This window comes from Ochotona princeps, chromosome 2 (assembly GCF_030435755.1).
Source record: "Ochotona princeps isolate mOchPri1 chromosome 2, mOchPri1.hap1, whole genome shotgun sequence".
NCBI lineage: Eukaryota > Metazoa > Chordata > Mammalia > Lagomorpha > Ochotonidae > Ochotona > Ochotona princeps.
In genome coordinates this window covers 44031330-44043600 of record NC_080833.1, presented here as the reverse complement: position 1 = coordinate 44043600, position 12271 = coordinate 44031330, and the positions used below count along the sequence as shown (strand labels likewise).

The 12271-nt window shown below is 58.7% G+C and overlaps 1 protein-coding gene across 1 annotated transcript; it reads right to left on the bottom strand.

Annotated features, from left to right (window-relative positions):
• Nucleotides 1-5301: 5301 nt before the first annotated feature.
• Nucleotides 5302-11337, bottom strand: BSND (barttin CLCNK type accessory subunit beta). Its single transcript, XM_058660866.1, has 4 exons — nucleotides 11161-11337; nucleotides 7952-8043; nucleotides 6623-6871; nucleotides 5302-5713 (listed from the first exon to the last, which is right to left on the bottom strand). Exons 1-4 carry the CDS (start codon nucleotides 11335-11337, stop codon nucleotides 5302-5304), a joined length of 930 nt encoding a protein of 309 aa, XP_058516849.1.
• Nucleotides 11338-12271: the final 934 nt, after the last annotated feature.

Below are 12271 nucleotides of genomic sequence, written 5' to 3'. Positions count from 1 at the left end.
AAGCTTAGTTCTATCTAACCAACTCAACCATCCAGCCCTCACAGATGTTGTTGAGTGCCTCTGTCTAGCCATCCCAGCCCCCGTCCTAGTTTTCATGCCCTCCCACGGGAATAGTGACCCAAGAAGGGGGAACCCACTTTTTCCCTCCCAGGTCTCTCTGTCCCGGTTTATGCACTCTTTAGGTGGTCCTGTGATTTGACTCGACAGAATTAGTCCCCAGTGCCAGCTTCTGCCAGCTGATGCTGTGGCCCTGATCTTGTCCACATGCAGCGCACAGGTGTTGTAGCCTTGCTTAGTCGTGTCTGTCTCTATCCCAGCCAACACTCTCCAGTGGGAGTGGTTGTCCAGCGAGGGGACCAGCCCCTTAACCCCCCCGCCAGCTCTGCCCCTCCCTTCCTGGATCTCACGTGTGCTGGATGGGTGTTGCATTCATATCCAGTACAGGCAACCACGCCCTGGCGTTCCAGAATGTGTACTGGTTTTGTCGCAACCAAACCCGGCCCATTCCACACTCTGTTCTGGTGATCGGATTTGCCAGAGGATGACATGAACTGATTCAGCCTGGCCTGCTCCTGACCCATGCCGAATGCATGCCAGTGGGAAACTTTCCATGGCCTATTCTGGGCTGTTTCCAATCATGCTTCTCGCGCTTACCTGCAGGGACTGTGTCCTGCCAGAGGAGTTGCCCAGGCTCCTCCATCAGAACCCCTCCCAATGCCAGATTTTGCGCTTGCCAGGGGGTTCTTGAGCCAACCCTACTCAGTTCACCTCCTGTCCTAGCAGGAACAGTGGCTTTTCCTGGCTGGCTTTCACCCCATTCTGACTCTTGTTGTTGGATGTTTCAGCCCAGCCATGGCTCGTCCATACCCACATACAGCTCACACATGGCTCAGAAGGGGATTGAGACCCAGCCTAGTCAGTCCCACATCTACCCTGTCTCTCCATAACACCAGATGGTGCTGGGATCTGAACCGGCCTGGTGCATCCAATCCCAGCCCACACTAGTGCCTCGGGTGACTGCAACTGTTTCCTAGATAGAACGCAGCCCCCATTCCAGCACATACACCCCTTGGTGGGAACCTCATCCCAGCTGTGGCTTCCCAGATTGGGACCGTTCCTAGCTGTAAATCACACACCTGCACGTGGTTGCTCCGAGGACCATTAGGTGCCAGCCTGCTACACAAGCCGGAGCTTATCTTTTACTTGATAGGTGTTCAAAGCTCAGCATTGTTAAGGGATTGGAAGTTCTTCAAAGGAAGAGTTACTGGCATTGGGAATCTTTAGGATTGACTCAGATCCCAGAAACAGTGGGGTCACTCTAGAGCTATCTCAGCAGCGATTCAGATGTCCAATACCCCAGAGCTCCCCGGCCGGGCGGCCAGTAGGCACAGCCTGGCGCCAAATGGCACACTGGCCGCCCTGGCCCAGCCCGCCATGAGCCATGGGCACATGGCGGACTGGGTTCGGGATCCGAGCTAGACGTCCTCTCCCGCAGCCCTCGGCTCGCCTCTGGCAGCCGGAAGTTAAATCCTGCAGGCCCGAGGTTGCGCCCCTCCCCAATCCCGTTCACCCACCACCCAATGAGGGTGTTGGGTGGGTCCCGGACATGCCCAGTCACGGAGGCCTCCCCCCTCGGCGTACTCACCCCAGAAGGAAGCAGGCCGCACCCAGGCATGTCCGGGCCCAGCCCGCCATGAGCCATGGGCACATGGCGGACTGGGTTCGGGATCCGAGCTAGACGTCCTCTCCCGCAGCCCTCGGCTCGCCTCTCCCTGTCTGATTTCTTAACCTCTTCCTAACCCCCCTCTACTCTGAATCAATCCTGAAACATGGTGGGTGACGCTGGACTCCCCCCACCTTGGTCTGGGCTGTCCCTCCTTGGGTTTCTTCCCTGGTGACCCTCTCAGGACAGGGTTTGATGGGAACTGCCTCCCTGAGACGCCCTGGCGGTCCCCAACCCCTCGCTGGGCTTCCATCTCCTCGGTCCTGATCCTGCTGGCTGGTCAGAACTCTTCATCCTGCAGTCATCCCCCGGGGGCAGGGGCTGGCTTTGTCCCCAGCCAAGGAGGAGCACAAGATTAGAGAATGCTCGCTGCTAGAACAAATACAGGACCCCATGAACGACTGAACAGATGAGTGGGTGAATGGAATCCTACCCTCCTGCCCACAGGCCCGTGCCCAGGCGGCCGGAGCTGGCCCTGGCTCAGCCATCCTTCAGCCAAGGGCTGCTCGCCTCTGGGTGCCCTGGGGAGGAAGGACAGGTGGCTCACCACTGTCACCATCTGCAGAATTTTCCAGAAGGCCCATCATATGACCTGGGGACTCTGTGAGTCACTCAGGCCCACCCCTGCCTCCTTGCGCAGGATCTCAGCACCAGGCAGTGCCTTGGCCAGGCTCTGATATGTCGGAGATGAGTGCCAGGCCCTGCCACAGGATTTCAGACCTCACTCTGCTGTGCTTGTGCCCAGCAGGAGGAGTCCAGGACACTGACTCCTCCTGGCTTCAGTCCCAACCTGGCATCCGCACAGGGCCAGAGGTAGGAGAAGCCGTTTCCCAGGGCAGGGCACTCCAGCCAGACTTCTGTCACCAGTGTCCCCTCTGTACACATGCTTTTATTTTTTTTTTAACTTATTTATTTTTATTGGAAAATCAGATATACATAGAGAAGGAGAGACAGAGAGGAAAATCCTCCATCTGTCAATTCACTCCCCAAGTGGCCGCAACAGCCGGAGCTGTGTTGATCCAAAGCCTGGAGCCAGAACTTTCTTCGAGGTCTCCCACGTGGGTGCAGAGTCCCGAGGCTTTGGGCCGTCCTATACTGCTTTCCCAGGTCACAAGCAAGGAATTGGAAGGGAAGCAGGGCCACCGGGAATTAGAACCAGCCCCCATATGGGATCCCGGCACCGGCAAGATGGAGGATTAGCCAATCGAGCCATCATGCTTGACCCTGGCTGCTTGGTCTATAAGAATAGCAGAGCTGACCGCCATGCAGAGGTGAGGAAACCGGCTCCCAGAATGGGCAGGAAGGTTGGGCCATCATTCACACAGCTGTCATGTGCCAGTTCTTCATGACAGTCCAAGTTATTCTCCTTCCTCTACAAAAATGTGCATGTTGAGGTCACTGGGATTCCGAGGGGGCTGTGACTTGTCTGAGGTCACAAGCGAAGAGTTGGCTGAGGCTGAGGGCAAATCTGAGTCTTCCTGCCTCCTTGCCTGAGCTTCAGAATCCTCATTTGCTGGGTGAAGTCAGTAGATTTTCCTCAGGAGTGCTGGATGGGAGGACCAGATGAGATTCTGGGCAGGGGGACACCTGACGCGCAGTATCAAGGGGGAGGGCAACAGTGCAGTCTTGTGTGTAGAGGAAAGGACAGGAGCCCAGAGGGAGCTGCCCTGTTCCTGGACCACCGCGAGCAGCTGGCAGAGCTCAAGCTCCCTAGCCCAGGACCGCAGCTTCCCCGACTCACCCCTTCCCGACTACGGGCAGAGGCCATGCCTACAGAGCCTGCGCCTCCCCAAGACAGCAACCTCCCCACGTCCCTCTGACCTGCCAGGAGGGCAAACAGGAGCAGGCATTTCCACCTGCTACATAGCTGGCATCCCAGCTTGTCATTCCTGGGTGACTCCTTGGCCCCTCTCAGGTACACCCACCCCTGAGGACCCTCCTGAGCACCCAGGGATGCTGTGTTTACATTTAGAGCAAGCTTTTGGACTTATTGTAATCAAAGTCCACAGCAGTGTCCGTGCCCACCCACACCCCCGCTGTCCCCATGGCAGACTCTGAAGAAGACAGCTGGGCAAGAAAGATCTGAGCAGGAGAGCGCAGCCGCGGGAGCCACCCCTTGCACCTGTGCACAAGGACACAGGTGCATAGATAGCAGAACAGGTAGTAAGGGAGCATTCAGACCTTCACGTGTATCGGGGCTGCGTTGCGAGGGCCAGGGTGCCCTACTCAGTGCTAAGCCGGGACAGGGGTGGGGATATAAACTGTGATTACCCCAGGTAATCACAGTGTGCACGTGTGTGTGTTGGGGGGAGAGGGCGTCATTCCCTTCTTCTGCCCTCAGCCACCTGAGGACCCCGCCCTCCCCTCTGGGGCCAGGTGAACCGGCAGTCCCTGTCCCATATCTGTAGACCACATTGGGTGGGGCCACGGTGGAGACCCAGTGCCACCTGGCTGGTCACATGGTCACACTCCAGTCCACTTTGCCCAGAGGGCCCGCCATGCTGGTTGGCTATGGTGCCACCTTCATTCTTTCCCCAAGGGAGATGGGCCATTTTATAGGAAAGGATCAGCAGGTGAACAGTGACCTCCTTAGACACTGAAGCTGTGATTTATTTGTTTTTTATTTTGGCCACGGGTGCAGGCTTCTCTGTGATGTGGGTCAGAGGCGTCCCTGCCTTGGCCAGCAGAGCACAGATAACATGCCACCCCTCATCTCGTCCGTGACCAGGCCCTCAGGCGGCCACAACACCTGTGCCTGCATCACTCCTCCTGTGTGTTCCAGACATGGGGGCTTCTGGCCCAGCCTGGGGGGGCATCTCCCTCCCTTGGTTTTGAAGACCCCCACCTCTGCCCTGTGAAATACATCATCCACCAATGTGTCCCAGCTCCTGGCAGAATTGTGCACATCCCCAGCCACCCCCGATTCTGGCCAGGTCCCCCAGCAGGCACAGCTTGGTCCAGGAGGGCAGTGGGATCAGGAAAGGCTTTCCAAGGAGGTAGCCTCGGTTGTCCAGGCAGGGAACAGTAGGGGCAAGGGCAGGCACGGGTACGTGGGGTAGAGGTAGTGAAACCAAGGTGGGGCTGATCAGGGTAGGGGGCATGGTCAGCCATGGTAGGAACACTAGGGCCACAGAGGGGCCTGGGCAGTGAGGAGGGGCCTGGTCCACGCATAAGGACGGGTTGCTATCAGGACAGGAATGGGAACCCTGAGGGGTCTCACCCAGGATCAGGGGCCCAAGAGCAGCACCAAGGGGGTCCCTATCCAAGGCCAGTGTTGGGGGAGGCCAAGAAAGCTTTGGAGGGCTTCTGTGGCTGTGGATCTTCTCAGTAGATCCTATTTTACCTTCAGAGGTTTGCCGAAGGAAACCAAAAACACAGAAGAGCTGTGCTCTCCCTGCCTCCTCCCCGCATCCAGCCCCGACACAGCAGCACCCTGCCCCTCCCCATCAACGGCTTCCCGGGGCTCTAGGTACATGACCTACACTGTCTTTTGAATATCCGGTTGGCCCCATCCTAGAGATAAGCAAGCCGAGGGCTCCGCAGCGGGGCCAGGCTGGGAGCCCAGGAGCAACTGCATCTCAGCCCTGCGTGTCAGGCTCAAAACCTAGCTCCTTGTCTGGGAGGGGGTCTCCGGGGCCATCAGGCAGCCCATAGTACAAGTCCTCTTCTTCCTGCTCAGGTTCCTTGGCACCTGCATCCAAAGCTACCTTCTCATCTTCCCTCCTCTTCAGGCTGTGTGGCCACTGGCTGGGCAGGGGCACCTCCTCCAACCAAGGTGATGACGTGGGTGTCTCGTCGATCAGGGCAAAGTCGTGGAAGCCGTCGGGTGGGCTCAGGCCAGCCCAGGGCTCCAGTGGTGGTGGTGGTGGTGGTGGAGGCTCCTCCCTGTTGGGCCAAGAGGGCCTGGGGCTGCTGCCTGCGCTGGAGCCCACATCTAGGTCATCTTGGAAGGAGGCCAGGGGTGCAGGGCCATGGGGACAGATCGGGGGACTGCAGAGGAGAGGGCAAAAACAGCAAGGGCAAAGGTAGCTCTGAGTCAGACTGCCCAGGTCCTCGTCCCAGCCACCGTCTGCAAGGCCTGGGCTGGGACAGTTCACCTCTCAGAGTCTCACTTGTCTCTGAGAACAATAGCATTCACCACTGTGTCTGTGCCTGAGGTTCCATGACATGGCTCCATGCAGAGTGCTCGGCTTGCTGCCCAGCACCCAGCAGGTGTGTGAGAAACAGGCCTCCTGCTAGGTCGCTACCCAGCCCAGGTCCCTCCTGCGTGTCGCCAGTCTGTCTCCTCCTCTGATCGCCCACTCCCCCAGGCACACTGGAGTGTCCTTCTGGCCCCTGGTTGGCCTCCCCCATCAGACTGGGAACTCCTCAAGGGTGGAGGCCAGCCAAGGCCTGGTGCATGTTTAGGCGCCAGTAATGTTGAAGGACTGACTAGGTGAAATGGGTGAACCAGGAGTTCAGTTTGCAAACAGAAGAGGCCAGGGATGCCCAGGGTTACACAGCAGGCCAATGCCGGGGGCAGGATGCGAACTCAGGGCTTCCGGCTCCTGGCCCACACTTCCTACAGCAGGCATTCAGAAAGCCACAGCCTCCTTCAGGTCGGGCCTTCACCTGCATTGCCCAGTGTCCACAAGGACCCCAGGTGACGACAGGGACTATCCCCACACGGGGAAACAGACTCAGGCGAGGAAAGAAGCTTGCCAGGGTTATACAGCAGGTGTTTGAACCTGTGGTCCTTGGGACCCCCGAACCCAGACTCATTCCTCTGCCATACCTGCTGCCTCAAAGGGTCCCACATCCCGCTCTGCCCCCCTTCCTCCCTGTCAGTCACCCTCTCCCTCTCCTGTGTTACCCAGGAGCCACACTGCTTTCGCTTGCACTTAGCGCACTCACCCGGGCCTGCTCTGGCTGGGGAGCAGAGTTCCCTCCTTTTCATCCGGGGCTCTGTGGACAACGATGGGCGCCTCCACCCAGGCCTGAGTGTCTCCTGCACGGCTGCTTCCAGGCTTGGGCTGCCCCGGCTCCGAGGCCAGCAGGGGGCGCGGGTCCTCACGGTAGGCCTGGGCCTTCATCTGGATGTGGCTGAAGTCTGGCAGGGTCTGGTCGTACGCAGCTTCCTCCCACAGCCTAACATAGGGGGCCTGGGGACTGGCCAACAAGGGAGACCCTCTCACTCACCAGGCACCAGGGTTCTCCCTGCCCCTGTCTGCTTGGGGCATGTGGACTCCCCCTCACTTGTGAGAAGCCTTGAAGGTTTCACTGGACCGGTTTCGCAAATGAGGAGGCTGAGGCCCCATGAGCTAGGTTAAGAGGCAGAGTTTGGGCCCGCCCAGTCCTAAGTTAACCCAGGTAAAGACTGTGCCTGGGGAGCTAAAGCTTGGAGGCAGAACGGGCCATGTCACAGATGAGGCCACATCCGCAGCACATTGCCACAGCCTGCCTGCTGGGCTGTCAGCTCTCTAGTCCCCACCAGAACAGCCCCAAGGTGTGGGACCCTCACCCAAGCTCCCCTTACTTCCCCTGCTTCCATCACCCCACACCACCCAGTGTCTGTGCACTCACTTCATTCCCAGAGGGACCTTGGCTAGCCCCAGGTTCCTGGAGCAGACCTTGGGCCTACAGCCCAGCTTCTGAGCTCAGGGCACTGCCCAGGATACCAGTGGCTCCCAGCTCCAATCCTGGGTGGGAACTCTCACCTGTGTCCACAGCCAGGCCTTTGCACCCCAGAGGGGGAAGCAAAGTGTGGCCAGCTCCGGCCTCCCAAGAGGCTCGGAGCTTTCATCTGTACATCTCTCAGCCTCAGTCTCCACATCTGTATGAGGGGTCAACACTGCCCACTCCATGGAGAGACAGCAGCTGCCCAGGTCCTGCCCAGTCTCTGGCACGTTAGGGGCACCTCCTTGCAATGGGAAATACTTCTAGAAGATGTACTGTGTTCCAGGACCTCTCATCAGCACTTGGCATATACTAACTGGCTGACTTTTCCTAAAACTCGAGAGGATTACTGCTAGTATCCCCACTCCCCAGACAAGGCAGGGAGGTCAGCAGCCTCCCGAAATCCAGCTGGGTTTAGGTGGCACAACCTCAGGAGCTCCTGCTGTTTGCGGCAATGGTGGCATCTGGGACTCACTGTGTTGTCACTGTGTGCTCTGAGATCTTGGGAGAGGGAGGCCCAGCCAGGACCCAGGCCAGGGGGAGGAGAGGCACGGGGAGACGCTGGCCACCTACCTCCTCTCTGCAGCAAGTCCGTTCTCCAGCAGACCCAGGGCCTTCGGGGACACAATGCCTTGGAAGTCAGAGTCGGCGGGGACAAAGGTAATCTGTAGGATGGAGGGAGGTGGCCTCTACAACTGCTCCCACAAGCCTGGGAGCTGTTTCCCTGGAGCATGGACAAGCTTCTCCACACATGCTGGGCCTCCTGGTTCCCCAGTTCCCCGGGGCTGGTAGGGCCTGCCCAGGGCTCAGCACCAGGAAGGGGCTCAGCACTCTCTTCGCCATCATCATCACCAGCATCATTAGGAATCAAAGTGCAGAAATGCCCAGAGCCTGAGCTAAGGAGTTCAGCCTGGATGTGGCTGCACTGGGGAGCCCTGGCAGAGTTCTCAGCAGGACAGGCCTGGTCTGACATGTGTTTCTGCAGAACACTGCATGATCCCCAAAGGGAGGGAGCTAAGGCGGGGGGGTGGGGCTTACACAGGGTCCCAGGCTCCGGCAGAGCAGGCAAGAGCCAGGAATCAGGGTATCCCGAAAAGAGGCTGATGTCAGACAGGGGCGGCCCTGCCCTCCCTGATGCTCCTCCCTCTTCTCCTGCCCATCTCAGCCCACAAGCTTCACATTCCCGAACACCTCTTCAGTAGATTTCCCCCATGGTCCTGCAGGCCAGCGGACTGCAGGATCCCCACAGCTCTGCTTGGAAGCCAACAAGAGCACTTCCTCAGCCGCAGCAGGCACCCGGCATGTGATGGCCTGGCCGTGACCTCACAGCCCAAACCAGCCCCTCCCACTTGCACCATTGGCACCCACTGCCTCGGGACTGTCCACTTCCCAACACCAGTTGGTCACCCTCAAGCAGCAAAGTGGGCACGCCCTTCTCTTGTCCGTCATCCGGGTCTACCTTCCTGAGCCTGGCATTCCCAGAGCTGAGCCCTGACTCTCACCTCCCTCCCCCACCCTTCGGCGGCCTGATCATTCCATTTGCCTTATCCTGCAGCACATGGCTTGGGCCATGCACTTCCTCTGCCCATCCTCTCCACCTGGTGAACTTCTACTTAACCTTCAAGGCCCAGCTCATCAATCTCTGGGAAGCCTCCTTGCTCCCCACAAGGCAGAAGATGGTTTCCCCGCCCCGGACTTCCAGCTCCTCCAAAGCAGGGTCAGCTGCCCTCCTGTTGGTGTGGGCTGGCCCCACTCTCATTGCTTTCTGTTTCTTTCCAATCCAGAAACTTTCCATTTACCAAAGCTGCCCTGGGCAGGCCCTGAGAGCAGGGAGAGGGGCTGGCACAAAAGGCCATCACGGCCCTGGTCCCAAGACCCTGACCTGGGTTACCACTCCCTTCCTCCATCCTTCCCTCACAGGAGCCAATCTGTGCCGGTTCTCACAAGGCTGGATCCCCTAGATACACCCACATACGCAGTTACCCCAGCCCATGCACCTGAGCATACACACACCACTTCTGATACCTGGCCTGAGAATGTAACCTCTATACCTGCTATGTGCCAGGCACAGTGCCAGCCTCCCTCCCCTGCCCTGTCCCTGACACACACGCACAAGAACCTGTGCATGGCTCAGGGAGGGAGGCAGTGGAGCGGGGTGGGAGGGCAGGTAGTCCCTGAACCAAGGTCACAGAGATGGGTGTGACGGGAGGGCCTTGAGGCTGGGCCTGTTGCACGGGAAACCATGTGCCCCATTCTTCACATCCCCAGCCCCACACTGCGTGCCCAGCAGCATGTGAAGCTGTCAACAGTTACTCATTAATTCTCAGCAATAGGCCCGCTCTGCCCGCTGGCCTGCCTCACTCCCACAGCCACTGCGGTCACGGCCACCACATCAGAGCCCCTGTGGGTACAGGGAGGAGTGGGCAGAAGGCTGGCCCATCTCCTACCCTCATCCCCAGCCCTGTCCTTTCCCAAGACACAAGGTAGCATGGGTGACATGGCGGGCCCCAGGCCCTCTTCCCGAGGTGACCTCTGTTCGGGGCATTGCACACATGGAGTTGACTGTAAACTGCTTGTGAATGACTACAAACCAGCCTAGGCCGCCCCAGCTCGGGACTTGCCAACAGCCTGGACTGGCCCTTGGAGGGGGCAGGGCTAGGGGAACAAGAGCCTGGACTGACCTGGAGTCTCCTCCCTCCTCCTAGAGTACAGCCACCCAGCTGGGAGCAGTAGACTGGGGCCCACATCTGGAGGCCCTGGGGGCCAGATGAGGAAATGAGGGCTCACTGAGCCAAGGGGGCTTGGACAAGGTTCCCGGGGAAATTTAGAGACAGAGGCCAAATTAGAATCGATGTTTCTCTCCTGGTCTTGGTGTGGCTCTGACCAGCTGTGGGAGCTTGGAAGGATCATCCAACCTCTCTGGGATTCCAGCTCTCGACACCTCCATTCCTCAGGCTGCTGGGAGATTGGTAACAGTCCCAGCGGCAGCCCATCATCCCAACAGCACACTCTACGGCTTGCGGGTCTTCCCCTACGTCGTCTCTTCTCTGATCCTCACAAAAGGCTGTGCAACAGAGGAGCTTGACCTCCCATTTTGCAGGTGAAAAAATGAAAGGCCAGAAAGATGCAAGTCACACAGAGGGACTTGGAAGAGGACCAGGACTAGAATGCAGGACTCCCAAACCAGTGCTCTTCCCATCGCCCAATTACAAAGCGAAGGGCACAGCAAGACTCCAGAGGACAGAGCGATGGGACCTTCGCTTCAAAAGCCTCAGGCTTCTTCACTGTGCAGTGAAGGGGCCCAAAGGCTCGGGATGTGACTGAGGCACTTGCACGTGAACATGGGAACGCCCAGCAGTGGTAAGCACCCGGGAACTTGTGTTGCAAGCATGCAGAGTGTGGTTGTGTTTCCCTGGATCTTCATACTCAGGGGCCCAGATCTACCTCATGCGAAGTGATGTCTGGGTGGGTGGATGGATGGATGGATGGATGGATGAGTGGGTGGATGGGCAGGTGGATAGATGAGTGGATGAAGAGATGGATAGGTGGATGCACAGGTTGATCTATGGGTGGCTGGCTGGATGCCTAGGTAGATACATAAACGGGTGGCCAGGAGAGCAGAGAAAAGAAACCAGGGAGTGAAAATGGAAAGAATGAAAAGACTATTGAAGGAGGCAGGACTGATTCCAGGAATAGAGACGTAGCCACCAGCCCCCTTGGTCCCCGGTGCCCCCAGCCAGGCGCCAGTTGCCCTGGGTCCCCAGCTCCTCCCAACTGCTCACCTTTGGGTAGCACTGGCACATGCTCCAGATGACACCCCCGATCACCATGACACCGCCCATGGCGTAGAAAGTGCCGTAGACTTGAGGCCGGTCGTGGCTCATGAGGAAGGTGCCGAGGGCCAGCAGGAAAAGTCCCAGCATGATAAAGCCGATGCGGAAGGTCTTCTCCTCAGCCATGGCTGCTGGCCTGGGCCTGGCCTGCGCACCCCCGCAGAGCAGACACAGGCTGTGTAGATGCCACACAGGGGGAGGTGGAGCTCTGACCCGCTGCAAACCAGGACATCCAAGTCCAAGGCAACCCAGACACCCCAGGTCCCAACTCCAGGCCTGGGTCCCCCGGCTCAACAGGGGCTGGAGAAGGCACGCTTCAGTGGTCCTGGGCACACCCACCTCCCTTTCCTCCTCACCTTGTCACCTTCCCTCCAGGCCCGGCTGGCCTGCAGTATGTGTGTGTATGTGTGTGTGTGTGTGTGTGTGTGTGTATTGTGAAAGAGAGAGAAAGCCCGGACCCAGGGGAGGGACATGGGGAGGTCACTGGGGCTGGACCCCAGCCAAGGCTTTGACATCACCTCATTTGCCTAGAGCGGGACTGAGCAGGCTAAATGGCTGGCCCCACAACTGGCAGCCGCGCATAGGTCTGTAGCCACTGGCTGTGAGCAGGGATCCCAGGGCTAGCACTGAAGAATCCCAAAAAACCGTGGGCTTTCAGGGGGGCGTGGCTGCTGCGGCTCTTGTGTGGAAGCCCACATTCCCTGGATGGTAGCTGTGGGCACAGCACTTGCAAATATGGCAATTCCCTGAAGGGAGCCCTGAGCGGCAGCAGCTGCTGGCCCTACTCTATAGGGGCGGACACTGAGGCAGTCAGGGCACTTCCTGGGGGCACGGGGCTCGGGCCAGGGGGGCAGCAAGAAGTGTTAGTGCAGCTGAGACTGCATCCTGGAGGCAGTGCCCAGCCAGAACGGGGAACAGCAGGACTGCAGTAAAACATGTACAGAACAGACCCTCCTGGGGAAGGGGCCTGTCATGCAGGGGTCTTGGCTTCTCTGACATGGGACAGTGTGCACCTGATGCGGTGACCTACCTGTGCCTCCGTTTCCCCCCTCTGAAAAGT

Excerpts from the sequence above, each read along its gene's own strand:
- BSND (XM_058660866.1), bottom strand. The coding sequence starts at position 11,337 with ATGGCTGAGGAGAAGACCTTCCGCATCGGCTTTATCATGCTGGGACTT. Across the intron at positions 6,872-7,951 it reads GGACTTGCTGCAGAGAGGAG|TCCCCAGGCCCCCTATGTTA; the intron begins GTAGGTGGCCAG and ends CTTGTTGGCCAG. Across the intron at positions 5,714-6,622 it reads CTGCTCCCCAGCCAGAGCAG|TCCCCCGATCTGTCCCCATG; the intron begins GCCCGGGTGAGT and ends TCTCCTCTGCAG.